Genomic DNA, 14115 nt, shown 5'->3' with positions numbered 1-14115 from the left:
TATATTAGAAAAACCAGACAGAAGACTTGAGAGGTGAAATCAGTATAGAAAAAATGGTTAGACTTTGCTGTCTCAGTACCCTATGATAACCTATTAGAAAATCCAGGCAGGAGGTCTGAAAGGTGAAATTAGTATAGAAAAAATGGTAAGACTTTTGGTAAGACTTTTGCTGTTTCAGGTCCCCTAAAGTTGTCTATATTCATTTATTAACCAATCCTTATATTTCTTTCTGTTGTTACTTACTAAACTGGTGGTAACAATAATAGTATTATATGATTTTTTACTAGAATAGTAATTGATATAATTAAAATTTTGTGTAATGCATTTCCCATTTTTGATAAAAAAATTTTTGGATTGTATAAGTGTTCAAAAAAGAAAATTTTAGCCAGAATTATAAATTTGGCTGAAAATATAGGATGTAACAAATAAGAGTGACAAATAGGATTTCTCATACTGAAGTCTTTAGAATACATAGTAAAAATAGAATATGACAAATTATATATTGTTAAAAAATCACATGACATTGGTAAAATTACCTATAGCAATTTTATTTTTTTATTTATTTTCGCTCAGCAATTTTATTATTTTTATATATGTAATTTTTTTTTTTTGAAAGGAAGTTTGAAGCGATGTTAGCGGATGCGGTAAATAAATTTGGTACTTATCATGACGAAATGTCATATGTTAAATAAATATATAAATAAATTTGGTATTGATCTTATATATTTAATAAGAAAAGTATTTTTTTAAAGGTATAAACTTTTTTTTATATAATTTAAATAATAAAACAATACCGAATCTAATTAAATACAATACAAACAAAATCAAAATGAAAAATTAAAAAAAAGAAAAGAAAAGCAATTAAAATTAAGTCAAAAATTACAATAATGTAAATAAAATAAATTTTTATACACAGAAAAAGAAAAAAAAATAAAAAAATATATATATAAAAGTATACTTTTCAAAAAGAAAAAGATATATATATATATATATATATATATAAAAATAAAATAAAAAATAAAGTCCTTTTAAGTTGTATAAGTAATATTTTTTTTCCAAACATTAGATAATCTATTAGCGAAACCACTCATTCCATTAGTAATATTAACTTTATTATTGGTATAATTAGTAGGTAAAGATAGTCCACTCGTTAAGCCGTTATTTGTTGTTTTCGATTGTAATGATAGTATATTCGACTTTGTAATATTTGGTCTTAAATATGTTGTGGTTGAAGAACGTGAGGTTGAAAAGTTATTTAATGAAGTACGACCAGATACGACACCTTGTACTTTTCTTAGCATAGCCAATCCTTTAACTTTAACTTCTTGAGTACGTAATAGATGATGGTTATTGTTACTTGTACGTTGTCGTATATTATAAAATTTCGTATCTTTTGATTTAACGAAATAATTGTACAAAATTAATAAAAGGCGTCAAAAATATTGAATGTTGATGATAAGCCTTACTAGTGGTCTCAACAGGAAAGCAACCGCTAGTTTCGAGTATACTGTCTCCAGGGGAAGGATCATTATTATCATAATATTCGTTACCTGATGATGAATAATAATTAAAATCTTCCCCTTTGAAATTTGTTAAGGAATATTCATCTAATTCATCATCTTCTTCATCATTTAATTTTGCTAATAATCGTAATTCTCTTAATGAATATGCTTTGCGCAATACCGTTGCTGGATCTTGAATTGGATAGTTCTGTTTCATCAACCGAAAAAAAAAAATATTTTATTAAATACTTTCGTACCGTTATTATTTAACAATATATATATATATTCAATTTAACTTTACCTGTAATAGTTTGACATTATCAGAAAATGAACCTGTAAGCAATTCATCCTTCACACACCTAAAAAGAAAATTTTTTTATTATTGCCAATTAAACTCGTTGTGGAAGTAGATATATATCTTACATTAACATGGCACAACAAAAATCTAACAAAAATTCAAAACCACCCGTTGATTCAAAGTCATCATCCCGATCGGATAAAATACTATCCCATAATCTAATAACATCAGGTAAAGCAAATTCTTGCGTTAACATAACTGTTATCCAACGAAATGAATAGTATGTTGGATATAAAGATTTCCTTTCCTATAGATAAAATCGAAAGGTTAAACTTGATCTTTTCTTTCTTTGAATTAATGATTTTTTTTTTTAAAAAAAAAATACATTAGAGCTGAAAATTGAATCTTACCAAATCTCTCCATAAATCAGGTGCATATGTTTTTAATCTTCTATTTAATTTTTTCATAGTATGACCAATACCGGTTGCTTCATCCGTATCTAAACTTCTAACAAAATGATCTCTAATAAAAGACATCAATAATGTAAACACAAAAAATGAATCCGCTTCAGCATGTGCTAGATATTTAAATTATTAAAAGATTTTGAAATTTCTAATTAATAATAATTTTAAGTAAAATAAAATAAAAAAAAAAGACAAGCATAAGATTATGTAAAAAACTCTTCATTAATTAGATATGATAAAAATTTTGATCAAATATGAATTAAGTACCTTTCCCTTCTTCATCAGAATCATTTGCCATGGTGTAATAAATAGGACCCAAAATTTCATTCATCCCTTGTACATAACCAACACCAGGATTTAATTTAGCATATATAAATAATATACGTTCAATGGCTTCCCAATGTAAATCAACTTCACAATCATCATCACGAATAATTGATCCATCGGACTTACAACTTGAAGCAGGAGAACAAGGTCTTGTATTTGCACTATTTCCTCTCACACCAAAATCTTTATTCAAATGTTGCACACGTTTAAATATAGATCTACGAGTTGGTATAGGTGTAACGGCAGGTTGTGGTGGAGGTGATGATGGTCTATTACTGTATAAATCCAAGGGTATAGGTTTTGGACTACACATACTAGAAAAACCTTTATAAAGGTTTCCGCTTGTGAATTGTGATGATGGTTGAGATATTATTGATAATTGAGCCTCTAATGCAGCAACTTCAGCATCTAATTCTGAATGAATGGTCAATGTAGAATCACTATAATTACTTATACTAGTCGAATCATCATTAATATCTAGTGTTTCAAGTAAAGAAGGTGATCGAGCCCCATTCATTCGATTTATTGCTTCAAGTTTTGGACTTAGAGGGCTAAGAGGACTATGTGGTACTGGTAATTGAAAAAATGCAAGATCTGGTAATGTACGTCTAACATCCTTATCTATTTGTTCTAGTATGGAATTGTCAGCAAAATATTCTGCCCATTTTGAATTTGGTGAAGAATTTAATGGATGATCATCCGATGATACATCTGGATTTTTCAATTCTTCTTCGCTTGGATCTGCCAGCAAATCCCTAACAAAACTCTGTTTTTTTTAGGAAGAAGTAAGATAAGCAAATGTGTATATTTATTCAAACCGAATATTATTCATTTTGTTATAAATAGTTCAGTTAATTTAGACTACCTACATAATAAGTTGACCTTTGTTCTTCAAGCACACTTTGCCATTTTCTTTTATCAGGTGGCAAGTATCCTAACAAAATCTATTAAACCATATCATGTGATAGAAAATAAAAAAATTACCATTTAATGTTAAAAAATCTCATCAAATTTAGGAAAACTAACCTTCCAGCTTAATTGTCTAATACCCGGTTTATCAGGAATGCCTATTAAAAATTGGGATATCCAATTTTAATTCGATTCAATTCGATTCAATTACATTTAATTAGATTCAATTACATTTATACCGAAATACACATACAAGTAATAATAATTTTTTTTTTATTGTAAAACAATTCATTTTGTTTTAATATAAAAAATATATTCAATAAAAAAAAGCTCACCGCGAAAACATAAATGTCGAAACTTGTAAAGGTCTATTGTAGGCTCAGTATCTATATTTTTTGTATTTAAAATATCTTCAAATTGAGTAAGTCTATACATTTATAACGCAAAAAGTAAATGAAGAATAAAGTTAATAAATGGCTATGCACTTTTTTTATATAACCGAATTATTTGCGAGTTATTAAGTGAATACCTTTCTTTATAGTCCATTTCTTCTTCTACTCTATATTAAAACTTTTTTTTTTACAAGAAGCTAACTACTAAAAGTAAATTTCAATTAAAATTTTTTTTCATTTGAACCTTTTTTTTGGGGGAGAATGTTTTCGCTGCATCATATAAACGGTGCGATACAAACTTGAATTTCTGTTGTACAAAGTAAGACTACTTAATTCCCATCAGGAAAACCCCGCATATACACCTGTGCCATAATTTGATAATTTGACACATGGGCTTACATTCGGGCTTTTTATTGATTACTATATTATATTCATCGGGACCTATGATCATTAAGCACAGACAGGGTTCACACATATCTTACCAATTTTAATTTTTATTATAAATTGTTTCAGTATATTTTTAGGACCTCGTTTTGTCCAACAATGACTCATTCAAAGAATATCAAAGAAAGTACCAATAAAAAACGCAAAAATTTAACTAGGGTAAATAAATTCAATTCAATTAATTAATTTTTAAAATTTTTCAAATAAAAATAAATTTATTAATGGTAAGACAAAATTAAATTAACCCATCAATATCTTGCAGGATAAAGTTAAAAAAAAGAAACTAAAAATTACGAAGTCAAAAGAAAAAATTCAAAATAATGATAGTACATCAAATGATCCTAATATTTTGGATCCTAAGCAAGAATTAGAATTAAATAATGTTCAAAGAGAAAAGAGGAAGAATTTAGATATTTTAAAAAAGGGGAAAATTTTTGTAGATAAAGATACGATGATGAAATTAATTGATCAATTGAATGAAAAAGAGGATGAACGTATTGAAGATAAATTACAGCGCCAAGTAATAATTTGTTTTTTCTTTTAAATACAAATATTAATTCTTGTTTTTTTTTATTAAAATAAGAAATAAGAGTAATTTACATTATTATTTTAATAGAATAATCTCGAACAAATAATAAAAGATCGTCAAATTAAACAACAACATAATCGATCAATTCGTAAAGAAAAAATTGAAAATGCTAAACAGCTGATTAAGAACAGAAAGAAAGGAAGGAAGGAAGGAAGGAAGGAAGGAATCAAAATTGATAAAAATTTATGATTATTATATTGTTATGCATTTTTTCCTATAACTTAATTCTGATCTTGATCAAAGTAATAGAGAGATGTTTAAGTTGAAACATAAGTAAAAACTAAAAAAAAATAAAAATAAAAATAAAATAATAAAATGCACCTGATAATATTCCGCATTTCCTTCCAAATTTACTTCTGATTGATAGAAATAATCTCTTAACTTTAATTAATCTTTAAGGTATTACATTTTTATTAATCATCAAAAAAAATTAATCGTATTCGAATTTTCCTTCTTTCGTCTTGTAGTAAACTGCTAGAAAATCATTTTCAAATAAATTTGATGTAGATCAACTTTTCATTAAGAATACTTTGTCACTCTTCATATTTTCTATTAGTCTTCGGGTACGGTACTACTTTTTTTTCCACATACATATATTAGCCGCGATCTATTTCATTTGTTTCATTATATCAAACTACTGGAAGTTATTTTATGTTTTCGAAAGGTTACTTGAGATTTGATCTACTACTAAGCTGTAAGTAGCATAGAAACATAACAAGTATATCAGTCTTTTTCCGAATCTTATTCTACTTTCAAAAAAAGTAACAAGAAAATTGAATGGTAACAATCAACAATCTGCAGTTCGTCATCGGCGCGTAAATATCGGAAAAATTGATTTGATGTACGGTAAGTGTATTAGTGTATTACGTTATGTAATGCTAATTCAGAATTTGAAACAGTATACACCTAAATTAGTTAATTTGTTTCCGAGATAGTCCACTTTTTAAATTTTAAATATTTCTTGTAAAACCAAAAATACTTATTAATAAACTATTAACAAATAGGTGCATAGCAATGATACAGTGATACAGAGAATATCAATCACATTTGCTAGGAGGTATGGAATTTTGATAAGTCATCCTCCATCTGGTCATTCAAAAGAGCATTAGTCCTGTCTTGTAACAAAGATGATTTCTTGATTTTTGACATTTTAAACATATCGTTTCCCTCCTTTTTATAAACGGAGTAGCAGAAGAGAATACAAAGGCAAGAATAAGATCCTTCTTTTTGATGATTTCATTGAATTATGAAATTTAAGGGAGAATTAACGAGTTCAATATGCATATTTACAACGAGTAAGATTTTATGTATTATTTTTAATTTATCATGAAATAAAATATAATTTAGTAATAGCTTATCAAATATTCCGCACTTCAATACTCGATTTTTATTAGTTGTTACACTCATCTACTCCTCTTAAAGCCTTAAAAGTGCAGTCCGGCTAAGATTGGAATTTCATAAAACTAGAGGAACGTTTCTAACTGGCAATAAATTCACAAATACTGTAATTGCTAAATGTCATTTATATCTTGTAAAGATTAAATTATTTATGCAAGAAAAAGAATAAACTAATTTTTGTTTATTACATTAAAATTGTCAAAACTTCAAAAACTCAATTGATATATTATATATTATAAAAATCATAAATATATATAAATAAAAAATATTAATAAACCTAAATAAAATTTTATATTTTATGTAATTCTTTGCCAATCATTTTTTTTTAATCTGAAATCTTTATAAAATTTTCAAAAAAAAATTATTTGTGCTATTATTCATTTTACTTTATATAGATTTTATTTATTTAGATCAGTTTTTTATATTTTTAATAATAATCCAGTTGAATTTTCACCTGTTTGCATGGTTTATATTTAAATTATTAAATTATGCATTTGGTATACTTAGAAGATATACATGTATTTGATTGTAAATTTAGGCAAAATTATATAATTATATAAAATTTACAAGTAAGTTAAATCAGATTATTACCATTTTGATGATTACATCCTTCTGAGATGATATAGCTTATGATAATTTGTTTGTATGGTATATAAACTTAATATCAATATAAAAGCATATATAAATTATTAAAAAAAAAAAAATCAGATCATTATCTTAAATTAAAAAGAAAATTTCAAAGTTTACACAAGGTGTTTGAATACAGATCATGTAAAATATAATGACACCAATGTCATACCCTTTTACTTTTTCTGTATAATATATGTATTTTTAATTGCTTTGCAAATTTACTTAAGACATCAATAAAGTTTTGAATGCCGTTTTTAACTTATATATAAAAAACTGTCTTTGCCAATCATTTCCCAAATTTTTTTAAAAGTGATCAGCAAAATCAATTATTTATAGGTAAAGTCAAACTGACATTTAAAAGCACCTTTGATGCCTTGAGTAAACTTGTAGAGCAGGCAAAAATCCATTTATCTATTAATTTTGAAGTTTATGCTATTAGTCAAAATGGAAATAATCACATGATCTGGATTCAAATACCCATGTACAAATAGAAATTGCCAATTAAAATTAGTTTTATATAATAATAATAATAATAAATTGCTAAATATCATTATTACTAGTTTAAAAAATTTTAATTTTTTTATGCAATTTTATAAAAGAAAAGGATTTTTTAAGTTCATTATTTAGATAGTTTTAAGAAAAAATTTCAAAATTAACTAAAATGTTAATTTAATTAGTTTTTTACTTTAAATCACTAAAGGTAATTATCATTATTGGCCAGAATTATCAATTTTTATTAGCACTATATTTTTTTAATGCTAGTCGATTATTATAATTTAAGTTATTAGTAGTCATCACCTTTAGTAAAAGTTAGAAAAATTTATTTAATTACTAATATATTATTTCAATTTTATTATATGTAAAAAAATAAAATTTAATTATAAGTAAATTACATTTTTTACTTTAAAATTTTTTTCCAAATTTTAATATATTCAGAATTTAATAATAACTAGGAAATGGGAACCATTGTAAGTCTGAAGTGAGGTATAATAAATAAATATGTAGCGATATTATCTGTATACAAAAGTTTAATTATAAAGAATTACATTTTTTACTTTAAAATTTTTTTCCAAATTTTAATATATTCAGAATTTAATAATAACTAGGAAATGAACCTATCAGAAACCGTATGATAATAAATAAATATGTAGCGATATTCTACTATACTTCTCCGTTAATTAATTATTCATATTTCAAGCACGACTAATTCACTATTTATTATAAAAATTATTATAATTGAATTAATATGTGTCAAAATACATTACGTCTGTCAAAATAAATTTAATTAGTATTTTGTCATTTTGACGAAAAGTATATATTCTACTAATTAGCAGTATAATGCCTTGAAATTCTGGTAATTTTCTACTGATTAGCAGCATAATGCCTTGGAATTGTAGTAATTTTCTGCTGATTAGCAGCATAACACCTTAGAATTCCTGAATAGAGATTGAAAATTTACATGTTATTTTTATAGATTATCATAGTATACTTTTCGTCAAAATGACAAAATACTAATTAAATTTATTTTGACAGATGTAATGTATTTTGACAGACATAATTAATTCATAATAATTTTATAATAAATAGTGAATTAGTTCATTCACTGAAATATGACGTAATTAATTAGCGGAGAAGTATATATCATAGTATGTAAATATATATAATTCTTCGCTTCGCTCTGAATAATTATTTTACATATTTATTATTTAAATTATCTAAATTTTACAATACTGTATGTAAATGTAATTAAACAATCAAGAACTTTTTATCACAAGAAAAACATATTCAATTAAGTCAGGAAGATATACAACAATTACTTATATGGAACAGAAATTTCTTTACCTATACTATTGATGTTAATCTTAATTTATCCATTCTGTATATTCACTTAATGAGAAGGAGTTTCTTTTCAAAAGAAAAATACAGGGAGCTCAAAATTATTGTTAAGACAAAAAGAATAGCATTAACTATTGCAGTCCTTTTTCTAGAAGTATTTGTCAACGAATTCTACAATATTATTTGGCAACCACGCAAAAGTGTAATAGCAAACTAAGCATACTGGTATAAAAACAAGATTTAAGAAAAAAACTATTAGCACATCAATGTATTGTATATAAATTAAGGTTGCTTGCCGAAACCTAGGGTTTAGGCAAGATGGCGTTTCGCCGAAAAGCGAAATTCTGCTGAAACTATATTAAAGTTATATTAAAAAACTGGCGAAACTTTGGAGAAAGGCGAAACTGCCGAAACTTATTATAAATGCTGAAACTGCCGAAACTCTGCCGAAACTATAATAAATTTATAGTAAAATTTTGACGAAACTAATCGTAGGATTTTGAAGAGGTTTAGACAAGCAACCTTAATATAAATAGATTCTAACTTTACAGACAGAGGATGGCATATATAATTTGAAAAAGAGAAAAATATTAAAACACAATTAACAATGGTCAATAGCAAGATAATATATAAACCAATTTATTAGAGAGAAAAATAGGGTATTTTGGAAAGTATATAATAACAAAAAAATATATAAATATAACATAACCCTTTTTTTTTTTTTGTTTAAAAGGTAGTAGAAGCATATACTGAAATCTTATAATATGGTGATCCTATATAATTCAATAGTAACTATAGAAGGATATAGGTGAATTTTATAAGATGATGGTAAAAGTACGAGAGCAATCTTATAGATAGAAAACTGGTTTGGAGTTTTAATAAATTAGTTATATAACAGAGGCTTTTGTATTTTTATATATAATTAATAAACTCACAAATTGCATTACCTTGCAAAAAAAAATAAATTATCTAAAATTTTAACAAATGTTTTTAATTTCAGCAAAAATTATAATTTTAACTAGAATTAAATGATATTAATAATCAGTAATAACAATTATATTACTATAAATTTCTTTTTAAATTAAATTACTATACTACTACTTAAAAATTAAGTAATATAAATTTTATTAAAATTTAATTATTAATAAATAATACTTTTAATTTAATTAAAAAAAAAAATTTATTAATTTTTTTAATTTAAATAAAAATAAGAAAACTTACAAATATTATGTAATTATTAAAGAATGAAGTAAAGTAATCAAAATCTTAAATTATACTTAATAAAATCATATGATTTATAAATACCATATTTTGTGGTATATAAGCATTTCCTTTTTGCACTTGATGCCGGCCAAGATCCTCATAATTCTGGCTAAAATCACTAGGGTGCTTATTTTTGGAGGGGAGTGCTTATTTACTGCAAAATATGGTATTATAATTTGATTAATTATTAAATCTGATAAAAGAAAAAAGTAAGTTTATTTATATTAAACTGAATATTATATAATATATATTAAAAGTTTTGTTTTTTATTGCCCTTGTATTATGTTATACTCCTATAATATGTTACATTTAAAAGTCAAAAATGACCTTTTAAATCCTTTTTGATATATTAAGAAAACTTGTAAAGTGGTCAAAAATACAATAATATATAATTAACGCTCCGCCATTAGCCTAGCCTAGCTCAGCCCACTGCCAAGGTATATCGATAGCTGAGCTGAAGGCTCGTAATAAATTTCAGTACAATTTGCTCTTCATAGCGCTTGATACGATATTACTATTCGGAAGAATTATGAAGCATGAATTGCATTAGGCTCCGAACTTTTTTTTTCTTTATTATTGCCGGCGTCACATGATTTTTAAATTTGGCCAGAATTAAGTGATCGACATGAAAATTTCCTTTTTTGGAATCCTGTGCAATGCATTTCCCATTTTTTATAAGAAATAAAATTTCCTTTTTTGGATTGTGTAACGTTACTCAGGTGTTCAAAAAGGAAATTTCCATGTCGATTACTTAATTCTGGCCAAAATTAAAAAAATCACGAGAAATATGCAGAATTTGATAAAAGCTCGAACAGGCAATAGCCACGCCCTTAAAAGCTCGGCTTAGGCAGCTCGAGGTTGAGCCAACACGAGCCAAGCTCGAAAATTCTAATCGAGCCGAGCCGGCTCGAATTTTGGCTCAGCTCGGCTCGAGCCGGCTCGTGCGGAGCTTTATATATAATACAGTGATACCTTTATAAGTGCATTCTTTATAAGTGCATGCACTATATAAATTCTCTTTAAGTGCATGGTGGGCCTGATCCCAACTTATAAGAGCTCTTAATATTTTACTCTCTATAAATGCACACCGTCTCTAAGTGCATATTCTACTATTTTTTTACTATGGTTCCAAAGGGGGTGCATAAAGTTTCATACTAGAATTTTTTAAAAAATGAAATCTTAATAAAATCATGTGATCAAAATGATCAACATAATTAATACATAAAAAATGTATTTCTGGATCCTAATTAAATTTTAATATATATGAGAATTTATTAGCTATTGGAATTTGTGTAATGCTGGCAATAATTGGATTTTGACCACATTATAATTTACTGATAACCTATATATAATAATTTGACCAATATTGGTACAGAGGTCTGACTGTAATACTAATTGAACATTTTTTTTGTAAAATACATACTATGGTGTTGAATACCAATGGTATGTTTTAGAAAGTTGAAAAAAAAACATGAAGTCAATATCATAATTTCTTTTTATTTCTGAAATGTTTTACATAATGTTGCTAAACTAATAAAAAAAAAAATACTAATTTATAATTTAACCATTAACTATTTTACTAGATTTATTATTAGTAACTGTGTTCACATTCTTCCCTTTTTTTGCCTTCTTTTTTGTTTCAGCTACCTTACCATCACCACCACCATACCTATTAAGATATTCCTCTTCCTTTTTATCATCAATTTTTTTGAAAAGATATTCAGCTTTACCAAGTTTATGTCCAGGTAAAATATCAATAGTCCAAGTATCAGGTATATCTCTCAGTGGAGCGTTTAATTGTCTGCAAATAGATTCGGTAGTGGAAGGCATATAAGGGAAAAATAAGGCAGATAAAAGATAAATTAAATTAATGGCAATACCAATAACTGTAGAACATTTTTCAATATTATTTTGAAATAGTGAATTATCTAGTTTTGATTCTTGTAAATAACCATTTCCTAATCTTGAAATTTCCATAGCAATTTCCAATCCAGCACGTAATTTAACATTTTCTAATGTTTCAATATAATTTTTTAATAAAGAATCAATATTTTCTATAAATTCTTTTTCTTCAATTTTGTCATAAGAAAATTCTGGTACGATACTATTATATTTTGATGCGGAAAATTTAATTACTCTATTAACAAAATTTCCTAAATTCGCGAGTAATTCATTATTATTTTTTGCAATGAATTCCTTCCACGTAAACACTGAATCGTTTGTTTCTGGTCGGCTTGCAATTAAATAATACCGCCATACTGAAACATTAATACCAGTATCTTTAGCATCTGTACCAAAAACGCCAATATTGCGTGATTTAGAGAATTTTGTATTTTCATAATTCAAGTATTCTGTCACGTTAAATAATGAATTAGCAATTAATACTTTAAAAATGAATTCAATGTAAATATATATAAATGTATCTCACCTGTCGTATTTATATGATATAACAAAGTCCAATCTTCGCCTGTGCCAAATAAAGAACTTGGAAATATAACAGTATGGAATGGGACATTATCTTTTCCCATAAATTGATATAACTTAACGTCATCAGGATTCTTCCACCATTTTTCCCAATGTGGAGTATAATTTGCAGTAATAGATAAATAACTAACAGTAAAATTTTTTTAAATTTAATTAATATAATCTTATGTATCTAAATGTTTTTCCATTTCACCAAATGGACATTTCGTCAAAAATGGATCAAAATACAGCTTACCCAATCGGAGCATCGAACCAGACATAAAATACTTTTTCTTTCATTTCTTCAAGTGGAACAGGAGTACCCCATTTAAGATCTCTAGTAATACAACGAGGTTTTAGACCTTCTTTAAGCCAAGAATTTGTAATAGTTTTACTATTAGTTGACCATTTTCCTTCAACACTTGTTTTTATTACCCAATCTTCAACCGTTTTTTGCAGTGTATCTAAATCTAAAAACATATGTTTAGATTCTCTCATAATTGGTGTGCTTCCTTCTAATTTACAACGTGGATTAACTAATTCAGTCGCATTCAAGAGTTGTCCACAAGAATCACATTGATCTCCTCGAGCATCCTGCCAAGTTGAAAAAATTAACTACTTTATCGAAGGAATAGGAAATATTAAAGTTACATACCTCATAATTACATTTTGGGCAAGTTCCTTCAACGTAACGATCGGCAAGGAATCTAACAGTTCGAAAAAAATAAATAAATATTAAATAAGTCGAATAATGTTTTTATTTAACCCTATATTTAAAAAAACATACCTCTGGCATTTTTCGCAAAATAATTGTATCATGGCATCTTCAGAAAGATATCCATTTTTATAAAGTTTCATAAATATATCCTGAGCAATTCTAACCAGATCAAAAAAAAAATTATATTTATCGTAAGTCGAATCTCAAAAAAAAAAATTTAATACTTACTCGGTTTGTTGTCGAGTGGTAGTTCTACCAAAATAATCAAAATCAAGCTCAAACCATTCATATACTTGTTTATGGATGGCATTGTATTTATCACAAAGCTCTTGACAAGTAGTCCCTTCTTCAAGAGCTTTCGTTTCTGTTGCTGTACCATATTCATCTGTACCACATACAAAAAGTGTATTATATCGACGTGCACGAGAATATCTATACACACAATTTAATAATAATTTTTATGAATATCCCAGGAAGAAAAAAATATTTTTTTACGGGTTAATACCTAGCAAACACGTCTGCGCTTAGCACACTACCAATAATATTTCCCAAATGAGGAATATTATTAACATAAGGTAACGCACTAGTAATCAAAATATTTCTTTCTCCCTTAATAGGCTCCCTATTATAAAAAAGTTCGTAAACTTCCTTCGTTAATAAAACCAAGCACCAATGTGAAATACAAATAAAAATACACAGTACTTATTTTTTTCTTTTTCAATTTCAAGAGCCACACCAGAATTTATTTTTCGTTCAGACACTGAATTAGTCGACATTTTCAAAACTTTAATAATTCAGTACGATAAAAATGTCGGAAACAATAGCTGATAGATCAACTTTAATGTATATATCACGACACGTACTCACGTAATACTATGAAGT

At 26.2% G+C, this 14115-nt stretch overlaps 3 protein-coding genes across 4 annotated transcripts; 1 reads left to right on the top strand and 2 right to left on the bottom strand.

The window, feature by feature from the left end:
• Positions 1-1150: 1150 nt before the first annotated feature.
• On the bottom strand, positions 1151-3935 carry OCT59_009659 (uncharacterized protein; the record flags this gene model as incomplete). The annotated part of the gene is made up of 10 exons (XM_066133733.1): positions 1151-1212; positions 1283-1390; positions 1551-1710; positions 1804-1861; positions 1926-2107; positions 2211-2377; positions 2532-3357; positions 3461-3535; positions 3618-3658; positions 3836-3935. 10 exons carry the CDS (start codon positions 3933-3935, stop codon positions 1151-1153), a joined length of 1779 nt encoding a protein of 592 aa, XP_066000146.1.
• A 463-nt stretch (positions 3936-4398) lies between these two features.
• OCT59_009658 (uncharacterized protein) lies at positions 4399-5202 on the top strand. Its single transcript, XM_025312053.2, has 3 exons — positions 4399-4495; positions 4599-4856; positions 4953-5202. The coding sequence occupies exons 1-3, from the start codon at positions 4436-4438 to the stop codon at positions 5112-5114; spliced, it is 480 nt and encodes a 159-aa protein (XP_025165668.1). The 5' UTR covers positions 4399-4435; the 3' UTR covers positions 5115-5202.
• Positions 5203-11513: 6311 nt separating this feature from the next.
• On the bottom strand, positions 11514-14055 carry OCT59_009657. Of its 2 annotated transcripts, XM_025322702.2 has the most exons (8): positions 13936-14055; positions 13739-13855; positions 13462-13665; positions 13303-13392; positions 13171-13222; positions 12772-13109; positions 12481-12662; positions 11531-12403 (listed from the first exon to the last, which is right to left on the bottom strand). In XM_025322702.2, exons 1-8 carry the CDS (start codon positions 14007-14009, stop codon positions 11613-11615), a joined length of 1848 nt encoding a protein of 615 aa, XP_025165669.1. In that variant the 5' UTR covers positions 14010-14055; the 3' UTR covers positions 11531-11612. The 2 variants fall into 2 exon arrangements, with proteins under 2 accessions (XP_066000145.1, XP_025165669.1); XM_066133732.1 differs by having other exon boundaries at positions 11514-12403; positions 13739-14055.
• Between the last annotated feature and the right edge of the window lie 60 nt (positions 14056-14115).

The sequence above is a fragment of the Rhizophagus irregularis genome, chromosome 17 (genome assembly GCF_026210795.1).
Source record: "Rhizophagus irregularis chromosome 17, complete sequence".
Taxonomy (NCBI): Eukaryota; Fungi; Glomeromycota; class Glomeromycetes; order Glomerales; family Glomeraceae; genus Rhizophagus; species Rhizophagus irregularis.
The sequence above is the reverse complement of the archived record's forward strand: the minus strand, read 5'-3'. Positions and strand labels throughout refer to the sequence as shown.

Bases quoted from the DNA above. Each gene is read 5' to 3' on its own strand.
- OCT59_009658 (XM_025312053.2), top strand. From the start codon at position 4,436: ATGACTCATTCAAAGAATATCAAAGAAAGTACCAATAAAAAACGCAAA. The intron at 4,496-4,598 runs GTAAATAAATTC...AATATCTTGCAG, and splicing joins AACGCAAAAATTTAACTAGG to GATAAAGTTAAAAAAAAGAA. The intron at 4,857-4,952 runs GTAATAATTTGT...TTATTTTAATAG, and splicing joins AAGATAAATTACAGCGCCAA to AATAATCTCGAACAAATAAT.
- OCT59_009657 (XM_025322702.2), bottom strand. From the start codon at position 14,009: ATGTCGACTAATTCAGTGTCTGAACGAAAAATAAATTCTGGTGTGGCT. The intron at 13,666-13,738 runs GTATTAACCCGT...TTGTGTGTATAG, and splicing joins AGCGCAGACGTGTTTGCTAG to ATATTCTCGTGCACGTCGAT. The intron at 12,663-12,771 runs GTAAGCTGTATT...TTTTACTGTTAG, and splicing joins TGGTTCGATGCTCCGATTGG to TTATTTATCTATTACTGCAA.